General features: G+C 37.4%; 2 protein-coding genes across 2 annotated transcripts; both read left to right on the forward strand.

Moving 5' to 3' along the window:
• Window positions 1-3,406: 3,406 nt before the first annotated feature.
• LOC306762342 (neuromedin U receptor homolog nmur-2-like) lies at window positions 3,407-6,131 on the forward strand (the record flags this gene model as incomplete). Its single annotated transcript, XM_079248785.1, has 6 exons — window positions 3,407-3,556; window positions 3,678-3,774; window positions 3,976-4,181; window positions 5,078-5,299; window positions 5,377-5,554; window positions 5,755-6,131. The coding sequence occupies 6 exons, from the start codon at window positions 3,407-3,409 to the stop codon at window positions 6,129-6,131; spliced, it is 1,230 nt and encodes a 409-aa protein (XP_079104911.1).
• Window positions 6,132-8,378: 2,247 nt separating this feature from the next.
• LOC306762612 (rho GTPase-activating protein 19-like) lies at window positions 8,379-16,198 on the forward strand (the record flags this gene model as incomplete). The annotated part of the gene is made up of 11 exons (XM_079249159.1): window positions 8,379-8,425; window positions 8,721-8,971; window positions 10,174-10,254; window positions 10,732-10,941; window positions 11,039-11,265; window positions 11,358-11,444; window positions 14,030-14,095; window positions 14,466-14,684; window positions 14,775-14,870; window positions 15,008-15,116; window positions 16,089-16,198. 10 exons carry the CDS (start codon window positions 8,379-8,381, stop codon window positions 15,080-15,082), a joined length of 1,359 nt encoding a protein of 452 aa, XP_079105285.1. The 3' UTR covers window positions 15,083-15,116; window positions 16,089-16,198.
• Window positions 16,199-16,915: the final 717 nt, after the last annotated feature.

Below are 16,915 nucleotides of genomic sequence, written 5' to 3' on the forward strand. Positions count from 1 at the left end.
CTAACATTTGATCTGCAGCCCGGGTGTTTTTCTACATTTTCTCATGGAAAACAGTCCCTCTCATTGGTTTGAGACCACCTTTAACTTTATCCTCTGTTTGACTTGTAATTTGACCTTAGTTAATTCAAATGACATCACAATTCATTTTTCATTCCTGATAAATACTTAGTAATTACATAGAGGGAAGAAGTTTGGATAAGAAATGCATGGATACATTTTTGCTCACTTTAACACAATCAATAGTCACATCACACACTATTCAAAAAGTGAACACTCGGATGCAGAATTTGGGCACCGCTCCAACACAGCTGTCACAGTTGCGACACAAGAGGTCAAAGCTTAAAAGGCTGCTTTTTGTGCTAATGAACTGCACACAACAAAAGCAGCTGAGAAACTGCATTAGTGGTTCAAAAGGGATGTCAGAGGAGCAAGAGGTTCTGTTGGAAGGAGAGGATGTGAATGTGGACCTGGTTGACAAAGACCACAGTCAGAACCAGGTCTTGCACCTGGTCCAGAACCAGAACCCAGACTTGCTACAGAACTAGAATCTGCTACTTATTTGTTCATAGAATGTATTCATGTTTCCAGTTTTTCCAGACGGATAAAACACTAAAGGAGAGAACGTTGACATGGAGGACCTGGACCCAAACCAGTCATACCTTGCTCTTACACCTGGTGCAGAACCAGATTCTGGACCTGTTCTTGGTACAGAATCCAGCTTAGCCAATGCACCTCATCCAGGACCCAGGCAGAGAGCAAGACCCAGACGGAGAAAACAACCAAGGCGAAGAAATAGAACTTCAGTGGAAACTTGTGTCACATTCCTTCATAAAGTCCTGGGACGTGGAACAATAATAAAAGAAGCAGAACAATGAGAAACACCCAACCTGAGCAGATCTGTGGGATCCATTGTTCAAAGCTTTAAAGAGCACAACAGGTACATTTTAATACACAGGTCATGCAAATACACACTTTCTTGATAGTAGTTTACTTTTTATGCTTCACTGCAATGTTCTTTTGTTTTAGAGTTGTAAAACCTCATGTTGTGGCAGGAAAACCGCTTTTATTAAACCAGCAGCCAGAGCTTCTGTAATTATCCAAATGGTGGTGCGAAACAGAGCAATAAAACTGTGAAATTCAGCTACAGATAATCCTAAACTTCAATAATTTCAGAGAAATCAACAATGTAAGCCTTTGATTGTGTGCTGAAGAAAAACAAGGTCAGCGTGAAGCGAGTCTACAGAATTGCCTTTGACAGAAACTTCCCCAGAAAAAGTAATTTCAACATGTGCAGGTGAGGATATGAGATTTTTTATCAGACCCCAAATACTGTGAGCTTTTCAAACGTGGGCTCTTCTATGGAGAATCTGTTGGGAAAGTAAGCAGATTGTCAAGGATGGTGCAAAAAGTAAATTGTTTCAGGTTTATTCTGGTTTACTTTTTTTTTTTTTTTTTTGTAATAATACAAGAATTCAGAAATATTCAGCAATAAATCCTTTTTTTTTCTGTTACTTCTTGGGAAATTGCAGTAAGTATACAGGCTGACTTTGGTGTTTGTGGTTTATTCCAGAGAATTTATCTACTGGATTTAGATGATAAAACACAGTGCTCAAATGCAATGTCATAACTAGGATTTTCTCAAGGTTGTGCTGCAAGCAACAGGTCTTTAATTGACAGTTGCTGTGGCTTGTTTTCTACTTTTTGTTCAGTTTTTTATCTTTCTCTCCATCATCCTCTATCCCTTTCCCTCATCCTTTCTATCTATTAACTCTTTTTCTCCGGTCCAGTCCAGCAATAAAAGCTGAAATAACAGACTGATGAAACAAATAATAGAAAAAAGAATAAAGCTTGAGAACCATTGGGGAACCTTCTTATCCACTGGCTCCTCTTGGAAGAGTAAATGTGTCCAGCACAACACGACAGCCAGACCATCATTCTGCTGTCAGGATGCTGGACAGGACCAGTAAAATAAATAAATAAATAAATGAATTGTTTACCTCAAAATGGAAAAAAAAGAAATCTTGAAGTCATGGTTTGTCATTTACAAGATGCACACCAGATTAAGAAAAACATGAGATGAGTCCTGTCATCTGTACAGATACTTTGATGATGTATCATTGATGGAGGAGCTGAGGACAGAGAACATATCGGTCACATTGTGTAGGAAAAAATCATCTTATTGAGGCATAGAAGATAATTGTGGATCTCATGAAGCTTCACATGTTTAAGTTGCAGCATTTAGTGCATCCACAGGTTTTTGTAGCAGTCGCTGTAACTATGCGTGTAGAGAGAGAGAGAGAGAGAGAGAGAGAGAGAGCCGAAGGAAACTGGAGTCCGCGAGGGAGTAAGAGAGTGACTGATTTAAAGGAGGAAGACATCCATGGCTGTGGTATTTTTCCCGTTGGGTGGAGAGCTTTTGGTATTTGTCCTGCATTTTCTGACAACAAAAAAAGGTGAGTTTACAGATTTCTAATGCAAAACATATTAAACACTTTCAGCTCTGCTATTATGGCAGTAAAACTGGAATGAAGAATCTTCATGATATATGCTGTACATGTACTGAAACAGGCTCAATCGGGTGCATGTTTTAGTGAGATTATATTTTCATCTTGTCTTCTGATAGACACATAATGTGTGACAGATTAATATATTCACAGCTGTATTCTCTACATGTCTTTTGTTCAGACCTCAGGTCTGAGGTTTGTTCTGTTTTATATTTAATTTTCTATGACATGTGAAAGAGAGCATAATTAAGTTTGAAAATACAAGTTTCTGAGCAAATGTGTTGACTTTCACTGATCACTCAAGTATATACACCTCCTCTCCCTCGATGCTGAAACATGGATGTGTTTCTTGTTGAATAGTTATATTTCTAGCAATGGACATGTCTGTTCATTTATAAAGGAAACCGAAAAATATTTTCATAAAATAAATCTAATGATGTGTTTTAAGTTCATGGCTAAATAAAGTATGAATTATATCAACTCCACCTTAATTGCATTTATAATAAAATGCATAGTAAATCGTGTACCATCTTAAAAACATTAAAAATTCTAATCACAAGAAGCAGCAGATTTATCTTCAAGCCAACATAAACATCTTTCTGTGTGGAAAAAATGAGCATAGTGTGTTCTTATCTAGCCTCTAGAATTTTACACAAGAATGTTATCATTACTATGAAATTGATTTTGCAGCATTTACAATTGGACTAATTAAATTGATTTTGCAGCATTTACAATTGGACTAATTAAAAGCAACTGCATGCTTTATAGCAGAATAAGAGCCAAAGATATGCTATCTTATTGCTCATTAACAGAGGAGTAACTTAAGTTTGAACCATTTAATCTTTATTTTATTCACCATTCCCTTCATTATATCTTTTCAGCTAGCATCTGGCTGCCTCATTATGAACATCTCAGAGCAGAACTCGTTCCTCTTCAGCTGTAACGTCAGCCCAAGTGAGATGCCAAAGCTTGGTATCAGTGTCACCAAAAGTGAACCGTTGATGATTGCTGTCCCCATGACTGTCTTCTACACGACAGTCTTCCTGTTTGGGGTATGAAATCGTTTTTTTTAATTTAACATACACTAGATTTTTCATTGTAAAACAGATTGTTGGTGTAATAGTACCAAATATTTTATTTTATTCTATTCTATTATTGTTTGTGTTTTTCCAGGTGTTATTCAATGGTGTGAGCATACTCACCCTCCTCATGGATGCACATATGAAAGTCAGTGCCATTCGTTTGTACCTACTCAGCTTGGTTATATCAGGTAATACCATCATCTCATGTGAAGTCAAAGTAAAATGTCATTTACTAAATTGCACTGACCAAAACCACTGACCAAATTGATATGAATACATAATTACAAACAAATCAATGTTTAACTCAGCTTCAATTAACAACTATGCAAAAAATAATCTAAAAGTTTGACAAATATTTTTTTCTGTCTTTCTTTATCTCTCATTTATAGACATTTTACAGCTGTTGACCATCCCAGTAACTCTATATCGGTATTACTGGGAGAGCTATCCATGGCGACTTGGCCAAACTGTGTGCAAGGTCTACTTCATGGTGCGCCAGATGTATTGCGCTACCACAAGCTGGGTTATTGTGACCTTCACTACAGAACGATATGCAGCAATTTGCCACACCATGTGGTCTGTCTCAAGTCTGAAGGTTTGAGTTTTACACACTGTTCGCTCAAGTCAGATTTCTCAGTCATTGGGTCAGACTTCTAAAGCTGGTTGTTGGTTGTAATTCTTACTAAGTTTTAGCTGGAGAAGTGTGACAAGTCAAGTTAGACAAACAAAACCCAAGCACTCATCCTTTGGACCACCTGAACAAGGATTTTTGCATTAACAAAGAAAAATCAAGTCCAATCAGAAAAGAAGGAATGGTTTCAGTTTCAAATCTAACCAAATATTATATGAACTGTCACTTTACTTCCAGACATCTCTGGTATTGAATGCAAATAATCTTGAGATTGTGGCTGTAAAGATTCCACAAACATCCAGTTGTCCAGTTCTTGCAGAACATTAGACAATGTGATTGGATGTCTGAATAAAGAATAATGCTGAAAGTCTGCTTGAAGAACTGTCATCCTTTTTTTTTTTTTTGCAAAAAGAGGCCGATAGATCCTTCAAACTATTCACAAGAGCTTCCTTTCTCCAGAGATTTCTTGTGCTTTTCTTTAACCGCATCATAAACCACGTGTCAAACCTGAATAGCCCACAAGATCAAACTCCATTTTCTTACTGCTGTTATTCTTGAAAAGCCCTTTTTTTAAATGTTAAAATATATTGGCTGTTGAGAAATTTTCATAAGAAAAACAAACTATATTTATTCAAAACAACCTAATTTGAGGGTAAAATAAAGTACAAAATGGAATTAACTGTGCTTGCTTTACATGCGTCCAAAAGAAAACATACATCAACAGAAGGTGGAATATGTTAAATGAAATAGACATCCAGAAATAAAGATGTCTGAAACGAGTTCAACAAATGCAAGCTCTTAAATGTATGCAATTTCTGAAATGGTCCAATAACTGGATTTTCCTCCCTTTTTTCCAAAAGAAATCTCGACTCCCATGCCTTGTAACTGTATGGATAGTTTCTCTGGTCTCAGCTGTGCCCTTTGCTCTGGTCTATGACCAGGCGCGAGCCTGTATCCTGGACTACACAGCCACCAACCCAGAAGATGCCTTCATGGTCTCTACTATGTGTGAAATGACAGAACCTGATCCTGCCCATATCTACAAAGGAGCGTTACTTCTGAGAGCAGGATTCTTCTTTCTGGTGTGACAAAAGTTGTTTGGTTTTTATCTGCTAATCTGCATAAGACAAGGATCCTCAACATGGTTTTCTGACTACAGGTCCCACTGGTATCCATCTTTACTCTGTATATGCTCATCCTGCTCTTCCTAAAGAGGAATAGCCGTCAAAGAAGAAACATGGGTCTGATGAGACCAGATCTGGAGGGAAAACGAGATATCCAGTGTCATCAGAATGGAAAGCTTCTTTTAAATGAAAAGAGGGCTTTGAAACTTATGGGTGAGCAATGAAATCATTTTTTCGATCTTGAGAATGTGCCATATGGTGCCATCCCATTCATGCAAGTGGCCAGTCGTTCCAGAATGTGAGCAATTCGATTGTATGTTTCTGCATAAAGCTGAAAGTCTGGTAAACACATGCATGTGCTTTGTGAACCATCACCCTTTAAGAGCCTTCAAACTATCCTGTCTGTGTTACAGGTGCAGTTGTGCTGGCTTTTTTTGTGTTCAACTTTCCAGACATTGCATCATCACTGATGCAGGTGTACGTGGTGGTGTGGTCCGACACAGTCCTTACCGTCTACACAGTTCTGAAATCCTATCTGTCACTCCCTCTGTGGTACATTAATGGGGCTCTGGATCCGTTGCTGTTCTGTATTTCCTCCCACACCTTTCGCCGGGCATGCTGGAGAACTTTAGGCAGGTTCAGACCTCACTGCTCCTGGAAGTATCGCAACTTGTCCTGGCTAAGGACTCGAAATTCCAGTGAGGAACCGAGCACATTGGCCAGTGGGAAGACTGACGGTAACTTATATGGAGAGAAAAGAGAAACACGGCCACGTGCAAAGAAAATATGACACCTGCTGAAAGATGTGAGAACCCCTTTCAACATATGCTGTGACCCCCAAATAAAAAAGAAAAAACACTCTGGATAATGTGCTCAACCTTTCATGTTGCTAGACACATAATGTACTACTATCTTCTTTCATTTGTTTCTGCGAATGTAAGAGTATTTCTGTAGAAAAGTGATAAAGTGGATATTCCTTGCATCTCCAAAATACCCCAAACATGTTTCCTGTGCATAAAAACATGTAGAATGTGCCAGTGATGTAGTATAATGTAAGTTTGAGTGTTTTCTTTTCTTTGACTGACTACATAAGAAAAATACTATGTGCAAAGATATTACATGTGATAAGATTGCCAGTATGCTCTGTGTTACTGTACAGTTAACAGACTATTTTACATATTGTAAGTTGTCAGGTATTTGAAGTTATTTTTTCTTTTGCTGTAACTGTCAGCCATCTATTTATTCTAATAAAGAAAAAAGAATAAACAATTCAGACTAGAGGTGTGGGGTTTGATTTGTTTTTAATTAAAATGAGTAGCACTGATGTACTTGCTGATAATGTTATTCACAACTGCATTTTATTTCTTTCGAAGCAACATAATTATAAGAGCATGAGTTAACTGGACACTACATTCAACAGGTATGACTTTTCTTTTTTTTACTTTATTCTGTGTTTATGTATAAATATTATTTAGACATGAATCAGAACTGTCTGAAGATGGACAGAAAAATCTCTTACATTGTGAAGACAACCAACCACAGGAAAGACCATCCCACACCTTAAATCTAATGCTTGAGAATCTATTTATACCCTGAAGCTTGCAGACATTTGAAGTTAATATTCAGTTCATGGGCACAGATTGATGCTGATTAGGATTACAACCACTGTGTGATAATGCACCATGTCTGATTTATTGCCCCATGCAGAGCAAAAAAAAAAAAAAAAATCTTATGTGAAAGAATTACTGTAAATCACATCCAAATATAGAAATCTTTCTTTCTTTCATTATTCATTTTGAATAAACCAACAGCAGTTTTCTTAGAGTGAAATGTGTGTTACAACCTTTACAGGTAGAATGTGATGAATGTTTGACAGTGCTGAAATGTCAGCGAACAGCAGTCATCTTCATATTTAAGTGCAGGGAACAATTTTCCCCTTTTTCTGTTCACTCATTCTCTCTCTCTCTGAGTCACTGCACTTTCCACAGAGTCCAAGTTGCACAAACAAAAAAGAAAGTCATGGTGTATACTCTACCATTCAGCTTAAAATATAATACTTGATGTACTAAAATGAGTGCTTATGTAGGTAATGAAATTTAAATGTGATTTATGTTTTACTTCATTTATTGACATGAGACAAATGATCAGATTACTATCAGTCAGGTAGACAGAAACTAAACACCACAAGAGCATAAACACTTCTGTGTCTCTTGGAACAAAGACAGTCTGTTTTCATAAGTTGTCAAATCTGTCAAATGTGTAATTAATATCTTTGATCCCAATTTCTTTATTAAATAATTTCATATTAAACATTTTGATATGTCAGCAGCAGTAAAACTGCTGTGAATGACACATGTAACATTTAACTGGGTTTGGGAAGGTGGCTCACACTGTTTACATTGGTGGCTTGCACTCAATTGAATAAATTTTGTCTGAAAATTTGTTCTCATAAGAATTCACAAGATTACTTCAGCCGTAATACTTTCAGGTAGATGACAGTAGTTTAGAAGATCTGTATATTTCACCTAGAAGTCTAGAGATTATCATGAGGATGCTCCTGATAGTGTATTTTAGTTCAGTTCAATGAAATTCTGATACCAAAATAGCTGTTATTGTCACTGTTACCACCTTTTATTTAATGGCAACTAAACAAATAGTTTTTCAGTCTCAAAATACTTATTTCCCTTTGAATCAATATTCTTTTACCGTGCATTATGAACAAAACATTTTACCCTTTTTAACCATTGCCAATGCAGTTGCAATGGATTCACAGACAGTTCAGCAAATTCATCATAGCTTTAAAGTACGGCATAATTGATCAGAAAATATGTCTTTGTGCAGAGCAAAGTGAAATGTGAACTGATTTAGTTTAATTTACAGTAAAGTCAACATAACTCACTGTCTGAACGCGCCTGCGCATTCATTTTGAAAGCGGGTGGGTGGTACTGGTTTAACGGTCGTAACGTCTGTCTGTTTGGGCCAATCACAACACGGTGGGCGGGGGGAAAGATGAAACCGCGGAAGATTCAAAAGGAAAATGGCGACGACAAATAATCCACAGAACAATCACAAACTGGACAGAAGGTACTTATGTTTCGTTCACTTTTTATACAACAAAAGAATCCGCAGATTATAATGTAATATACGCTTTAAGCAGTTTAGCTGCAATTAAAATGCATTTTCGCTACTCCCCCCCCCACTACTTCCTACTTCTCTCTTGTTGCCAGAACTGCTAAACAGCCGTTCATGCTTACGCTAACATTGCCTGTCTGATAATAGACGCTAAGAAACGGCTGAATCGTTCAATTATTGTACAAGTTTAAAGGTTTTTTATAATGCATCATCACTATTCTGTGGTGTTTGTGTTTCTCTGTAACAGGAACACGAAGTGCAGTGTGTTCAACAGTCGCGAAACAAATGGAAACCAACCAGTTATTTTTAACCCGGACTTCTTCGTGGAGAGGCTACGACACGAGCACCCGCAAGCTCACGCGGACCTGGTGCTTAGTAACATTACTCGGCTCATAGATCTCCCTGGAGATGAGTTTGCACAGCTGAAGGGAGAGTCGGAGCCTAAAGTTCCCTCTTCCACTGGGTTTCTGCGCTCCTTCAACTTCCTCAAACGAAAAGGTTATGCGAAAAGAGTCCTTTATGTGAATAAGTATTACATGTTTGAAGCTACGTTTTAGTCAAAAGCAATTGCTCATGAATCGTTGTTGGTTCTTTATGAGAAACTACCAAACAGTATATTCAACTCACTCAATAAACATGAAATATAAGATGCCATTTGGATAGTATGTAACAGATACATGGTGTCATCACAGTTCTGCTTTTTTTTTTTTTTTTTTTTTTTTTGTCTAGCCCATTGGCATTTTAAAATGAAAGTAAACCCCATTTCACTTCTAAGGTTTTATACATAAGAATGTTTTTTTTTTTTTTTTTTTTTTTTTTAATTATCAGCAGGTTTAAAAATTATGTTAATATACCTTGGATGAGCAATGACATGGCATCTTACACTATTTAAGTACAAAAACCCCATTCCAACTGTTAAGCAAGTTAGAGGAGCATGAATGGTTTGGGCTTGCTTTTTAGCCACAGGACACTGAGTCAGTCATAAAATCCTCTGTATACCCAAGTATCTAAAAGTCAAATATGAGTCCATAAGAACTAGTAGCTAAAGCTTGGCTGAAGCTGCTACACGATACAGAAATAGGATCCCAAGCACAGCAGCGAATCTGCATGAGAATGACTTCCATAGGAAAGAATAAAGATATTGCATTGACAGAGCTGAGCCATTACCTGAACTGAAATGCTGCCAAAAACAATGAGCCACAATCCCTCCACAGTAATGTCATTATTCAGAAAATCAAGTCAAAGTTATTGTTAAAGTTTAGCAAGCTATTTACCCATGGACTTTGTTCTTCACACACTGCTTCTGCATTTTGGTATTTAATATGTCATATGCTGCTGTTCATCTGAGACTGTATTGACATGGTAAGGCACAGACATTTTTTTAAATTTAATCTATCATGTAAAAATCAAAAACCTTTATATCACATATAAATGATATGAAATGAAGTGTTTCTTTAAGTACATAAACTCTGAAGACAGAACATACATATATATATATATATATATATATATATATATATATATATATATATATATATATATATATATATATAGTTTTATGCTCAAAGTCTTAATCTTTGATGCTCTTCACTTGTTTTACATTGTGTGTAGAAGGTGTTGTTTAATACTTTGTAAAGTAGATGTAATAGAATAAATCACAAGGTAATAATCATCTTACTGTGCTATGTGGCACCTTTCAGAAAAAGGAGTCATTTTTGGGGCGCCCTTAACTGAGGAAGGAATAGCACAGATATATCAGCTCATTGAGTACTTGAGTAAAAGTAAGTATTGATTAATATTCCATCTTCCATAGGATATGTTGTCACGACTACATGGATAAAACCACAATAGAAACTAATCCTTAATCTTAGCAGTAACTTGTTTTGTAATTGTTTGATTTTGACATAATTTTATATTTGATCCACTTCTTTTATTTGAAGTAGATATCAAGAATTATGCCATGTTTCCCACTTGTTCTGTAACTTTGGAGCCCAGTGAATGACCATGAAGTCATAGTTTATTTCTAGAAAGAAATGATGTCATTTGCTAAAAGTGGAGGCAATGTTTCAGTCAATAATTCATCTGAAAGCACTCTGCTCCTGCTAACTCCCTCCATCACTTTCGTTGACTCCATTTCTTTATCTTTGCTGCTGTCTTTATCCCCTGATGTCTTTTTCGTTCTGTGCCTACCTGCATACACATCCCCCTTACCCTCCCTCTTCTTTGCCCGTCTCTCTCCATCCTTTCCCTTCCCTCAGACCTTCACGTGGAAGGGTTGTTTCGTGTGCCAGGTCACAGCTTGAGGCAGGCAGCGCTGAGGGAGATGCTGAATGCTGGAGCTGAGATAGATCTAGAGACAGGCGACTTCCACCCTAATGATGCAGCCACATTGCTCAAAGCCTTCCTGGGAGAGCTGCCAGAGCCTCTGCTCACGCACAGACACTACCAAGCTCACCTTAAGATTGGAGGTCTTTGTAGATCTGTTTGCAGATTCTTGTCATACTTGTCATACTTACTTACTTGTCATAACCATTTTATTATCATTCTTTTTTCTGCTGTGTCCAGAATTGACTCTTTTTGATGATATGGGTGATAAGACAAACGTGCCGGACAAGGAACGTCAGGTTGAGGCATTTCAACTGCTTTTCATGCTGCTCCCACCAGCCAACCGCACCCTGTTGAAGCTGCTGCTGGACTTATTATACCACACTGCACGAAATCAGCGTGTTAACAAGATGTCTGCTATTAATTTAGCCACAATGTTTGCTCCTCACATTATCTGGCCCAAAAATGTAAGAACTTTGTTTAACCCTCCATCCGCTTTACCACGGACATCTTAAATTTTCACACCAACGTTTTCTTCTTCGGTATTTTATTGTTGTAGGTGATGGCAAGCGATCTTCAGGGAAACATAGAGAAACTGAATAATGGCATTGCTTTCCTCATCAGGCACTCCCAAAAGCTTTTCAAGGTAATTCGATTTATGGTGTGCTTCTTTGGGGTCTGATTTATTAATATCTATAGCTTAGTTTATTAATAAATGCTGAACACTAAATGTTTTTCATAGAAATATTGAGATGTTGTTTATGTTCAATTAGATGTGAGTTTTATGTCAGAATATAACAAATCATAAACATGTATTGTTTTCATGAAAAGATCAATACATAAAACATTGCAACTCTGTGGCAAAAAATCCATCCATCCACCCACTCACTCCACTTAATTTACTAATGGGTTGCTGGGAAGCTGAAGCCTATCCCAGCAACCACTGGGCCAGAGGTGGTGTACACTCTGGACAGGTCGCCAGTCCATCACTGGGACAGAACTATCCAGCCAATAGTCACTGAGCTTATTGGCACGAGTAATGAAAGACTTTAAGTTTTTCTGAAGATTCTGATCACATTCCTTTAATCGAGAGAGAAGGTAGCCATGGTGATGCATGTGTTGTCGTAGTGTTCTTATGTCTTCATATGTTTTTTTTTTTTTAATACTCGATTACCTAGTGCTACCAGGAGGGATGTTGCCATGGTTCCAAGAAATGCAAATGAGGCACATGGAAAGATACTAATTTTATCTTCTTTTGGATGTGTGTCTGTTTGTTTTTTAGCAACATAAAAAGTTATGGACAGATTTTGAGTAAATATTCAGGATATTTCAGTCATGGAATAAAGAAGAAGTGATGAGAATTTGGGAATTATTCAGATCACTACCTGGATGTAGGACTTTATTTAAAGGATTATTTACTATGTAAGGAGATAAAAGCCCTTATGGCAAAATTATTCTGAAATAAAAAATTATACCCGCCATTGTCAAAAAAAAAAAAAAAAAAAAAAAGACAACATCATGGCGAAGGTCTGCACTTTGAGTGCTTCCACTTATATATGATTATTACAGATGTCGTAACTACAAGGTGTGGGGCGGCAGGAAAATGGCTAAAACCAGCAGGACAATAGCTCATAAGGAACAGAGCTGGAGACCGCTGTTTTATGGTGTCCCATGTATTTATAGCAGCCATCTTTGGTTCCTGTGTGTGTTTGTGTTTCTCTGCCTTCACTTTGGTCTTCAATGAACAAAATGAGGCACAATCAGACTTGGATCAAAGAATTTACTTGGCCTGTCGAGGATATTTTAGAATAGCTTCATGGCTACTTTAACGATCTGTTTAGGATCATTGTCCTGCTGACTGAGAAGTTCTTCCTTTTGCCTTTGATGCATGTGGCTGAATGTCAACATGGCAAATGCTTCATACCTCTAATGAATTGTCAGCCAGCTGGGAAATTGTGAACACTTAGTTTGCGGCCATTCCTTCCAGTTTTTTTTTTGTTTGTTTGTTTGTTTGTTTTTTGTTTTTTTGAGAACTGAAACCTATTTTTCTGTGTTTGATGTCATCAGGACGGGGTATCTTGTAATGAGTCCTCTGATGTTACATTTTTGAAGTTTATTATTTTGAAGATTATTGAAAAGGCAACATGCTTGCCTGCATCCTGGATAGCAGTCTTTCCTTAATGAAAACATTTTCCCCACGGAAATTACTAACCGGTGACCACAAAACCTATACTTACGGTTTTTTGTTTAATATACACCTTAGCTACCATTACTTCCATACCAAACCTGGTATTTTACTGACTGTCCATTGTTATATACAGCTGTATATTTCTTTTAATACACCCATGTGCCTTGCTTTTTCTCTGCCACACATTGTCTGCCCTTTAAAGTGGAACTATTATGTACATTTCAGGCTAATTTATTTTTATTTCTGAGACCAGAAGGATCGAGTTATTGTCACAAATCGCTTTATTTACTTCAGACCGACCCTCTCCGTAGGCTCAGATCAGCCTGTGGGCAAAACGAGTGGATTGAGACTCTTCCGCATTAAGCCCCGCCTCCCGCCACTGCACTATATCGGGAGCGCGCACCGCACCTGCCTTCGCCGTCATTGTAACATCTCATAAACAGGAGAATTAGGCTAATATGAACTCAATAAAAAAAACAAAATACCATGTCAACACATAGCATACAGCCTTACATGTTGGAACCTGAATCAAACCCTGAAAATGAAGTGGAAAACAGCAACGAATGCAGCAGGATGTCTCTCTTTGGTAAACTCACCAGCTATCGTTGGAAATAACTTTATCCGACGTTGTCCACCCGCCTGATGTATTTGTACATGTCCTTGTTAACCAGTAGAAGGTAACCAATCACCGAACCTTATTCCCCGGGATGTCACAAGGATTTCGAAGTAGAAAAAACTCTAAAACGGCGCGTTTTTTGTTGCTATGGAAACCAGAGTGCTGGAACTCAAACTCAAACATGCGTTTAGGTGATTAAAAAAAAAAAAAACTGCCGTTCACATGTCTGATGATGATTCAACACTGTAACACTGTAGAAAGCTCAGAAAACTCGAAATACCATAATAGCACCTCTTTAAAGTGGGCGGCTGGCTGCTTCGGTATGTCACACACAGAAGTGACTTAATTAACTTTTTATTACAGATGTAATCATTTTTAGTACACAGGTTTTATTACAATTCATCTTTGCTGTTTTCTGTCATTGAAGGCCCCTGTGTATATCAAAGAATATGCCCGATTATACTTCACAGGGTCAAAAGCTATTCAGTCAAATGTAAGTGTATTTTTCTTTCGATTTCTGTTTCTAAAAATGTTTATTTTGACAAAAGCACAAGGTGCTGCATTGTATATTTCTGTAAAACTATTTTACTGCAGACTTACACATGTACAAACTTTAGTGTGCTATTAGTTTAAAATTCTATGCACTGAAAATAAAACCGGGAGCGTTTTTGTTTGCTACTGCTTAATTAAATTAATTATTTCCAAACAAACTTGGAAAAAAAACTTATTCAGAAGTATTAAGGTATGAGTTTGCTATAATTAGTTTGAACTATTTGTAACTGAATTGAATTGTTGAAAGATGGCTGGTTTAGTAAGATATCAGAATGTAAGGCAACTTATCATGCGTTTCTTATCTTTTATAGGATGATTTGACTCTTTGGTCTGGGACCAAAAATGGAAACATGGTTGCAGCAGTTGCTGCCTCCCCGTCTCCTTCTATGAGATCAATCCCAGATGAGACCTGCATCGTGGACACCAAGTCATCTGAGACACAGAGTTATACAGAATCTGCCCTCAAAGAGCTGTACCAACATGTCAACAAAATGCCAGAGTCGGCCAAGAAGAAGAAACTCATCAGACAGGTAGCTGATTGTCACCATCATCGTGGGAAAAGAATCCTTTACAATTTACTTTAATATCCAGCATATAATGTAGCATATCTTTGTGTTTAGTTTGAAAAGCAGCCTGCGCTGACCCCTGCTGCAGACACACAGGTGCCACTCATCAGGAAACACTGGCGTTCGCGCTCTTTGGGGGGAATTATCAAGGTTTGCTGATAATGTATCTCATATTCTTTATTCTTAAGCTATAGAAATTTGCAACATCTACCTGCATACAGACATGGTCACTGATTTTATGTGTCCTTTATATTCTCAACAGTAATTAATTTTTATTTATATAACAGAGGAAAGTGTTGGGAAGCCAGATACTGACAGAGAAAGAAAATGGCACGTCACAGAGTCTTTCACCCAGCTCCTGAGCTGTTTGACGAAGAAGAAGAAAGCATCATCTGTGTGAGTACTGCATAATTTCACCACAAAATGAATGTTTTATGGAAAGAATCTGAATGACAACCTGATATTATTTAATGTAAGACCTATCAAATACAGTGGTATACCACACCTTTGACAGTCTTTACATCTCTGTCATGTGTTTGTGTGACGTGTTTCCACGTGGACAAAAATGAACTGAATAAATGTAAAATAATTAAAAATCTGAACACAGTGCAGGAAGCTCAGTGACTTACTGAAAATCTGCGATTGTCTGGACTTGAGCATTAATCAGAACAGAACTAGCAGCCCTTCCTGAATGATGCATAGGGAACTGGGTGTCACAATCTGGTTTTTAAAACGGATGGTCAAGAGCTTCCGAGTTGACAGGAGTTCCCTGGAGACTCCCCGTTTTTCCAGGCTCTGTAGAAGAGCCATTGCTCTGCATGGAAATTTAAGGACTCCAAAGACAAAAAGAAACCATCATTTACTGTCAGGAGTGTCACCTGAACACACATGACTCAAACAGCTGAATTCCCTCATCCAAATATCACAGTATAGTAGATCTGGACAACCAGACTTTGGCATGCCTGATTAGTGCTTGTCAGTTTAGCTCCAGAAATAGACACAGTTTATTGCTGGGTAGCAGCTGAATTGCTATTTAAAATAAAATTAGCCTGTGTCTAAAATGATTGTTAAATGCCATTAGCTGTTGCGTGGTCTAATGACTCACTTCCTACTGTTGCTGTAGAAACCGCTGGAATGATATGAAACACACAAGTAGTTATTCTTTCCCTAAAATGAAAACCTTTTAAAATGTCACAATAAAATGATGTGAAAACCTTTCATGTCAGAGCTGCAGTCAATGAGAAGTAGTTTCTCTCCAGCTGAAACAGTTTTCTAGTTATTCAGCAGGTCTAGTTTCACAGAGTTAGTATTACTACTGTCCCAAGTTGTCAACTTAAGTATTGAAAACCATCTTCTTCTCTCCTTCAGGATTCTGTTTGTGCTCTCCAAAACCTGGTGAAACTCCAAGCTGGATTTATCCAAAGGTTTCTCAGCAACTGTTTTCAGGGTTTGACAGAAACAAAATTGTTCTCCACTGGATGCCGTGTTAAACACTGCAGTTATTCTCTTATCTCTGTTTCTAGTTTTTTGTCTGAAAGCTGTGCTTTTATAGGTTTCTTTAAATTTAATGTGAGTCTTTGTCCGCAGTAAGCAAGGATGTTACTGGTGGATGGACAGTGATTGATTTTTCAAGAGGTTGGTTCATTTTTAGCTTTTTTTTTTTTTTTTTTTGTCTTTTTGTACTTTACCTGCACTTGTGCAATTTACCAGCACAAGTGAAATTGTGGGTATTAAGTTCTATCATTGCCTGAAACTTATCTATTTTTTCTGTTTTATCTGGGTGTTTCAAGCCCTTCAATATGTAGCAGCAGTTGTTGTGATCAACTGTGGCGTACAGCTTTTCTACTCAAATGTTTATTTGGTTGTGAGAGTTTTTAGCAAGGCCAACATAGGAGGCTGTCATGTGCCTGAAAGTAAATATGTCTTAATGTCTTAAGTTATTCGACAGGGAAATTTAGTTTTTATATTAAGTTTTTTTTTCCCATCTTTTCTGAACTCTTTATAAGGAATTCTTCCTCATGTCATGTGATTGAACTGAGAGTTTATGCCAAGAGTGAAACAGATGCTTCATATGAGTATTTTTGTTTTGCTATTTTTTTTTATCTGTAATCCTCTGTGAATGCTAATACTAAACTACTGTTATTTTAAGTTTTTTATTTTATTTTGTATTGCTGCATTTTTTTCCCTCATCAAGC

This window comes from Telmatherina bonti (genome assembly GCF_933228915.1).
Source record: "Telmatherina bonti genome assembly, chromosome: 11".
Classification (NCBI taxonomy): domain Eukaryota; kingdom Metazoa; phylum Chordata; class Actinopteri; order Atheriniformes; family Telmatherinidae; genus Telmatherina; species Telmatherina bonti.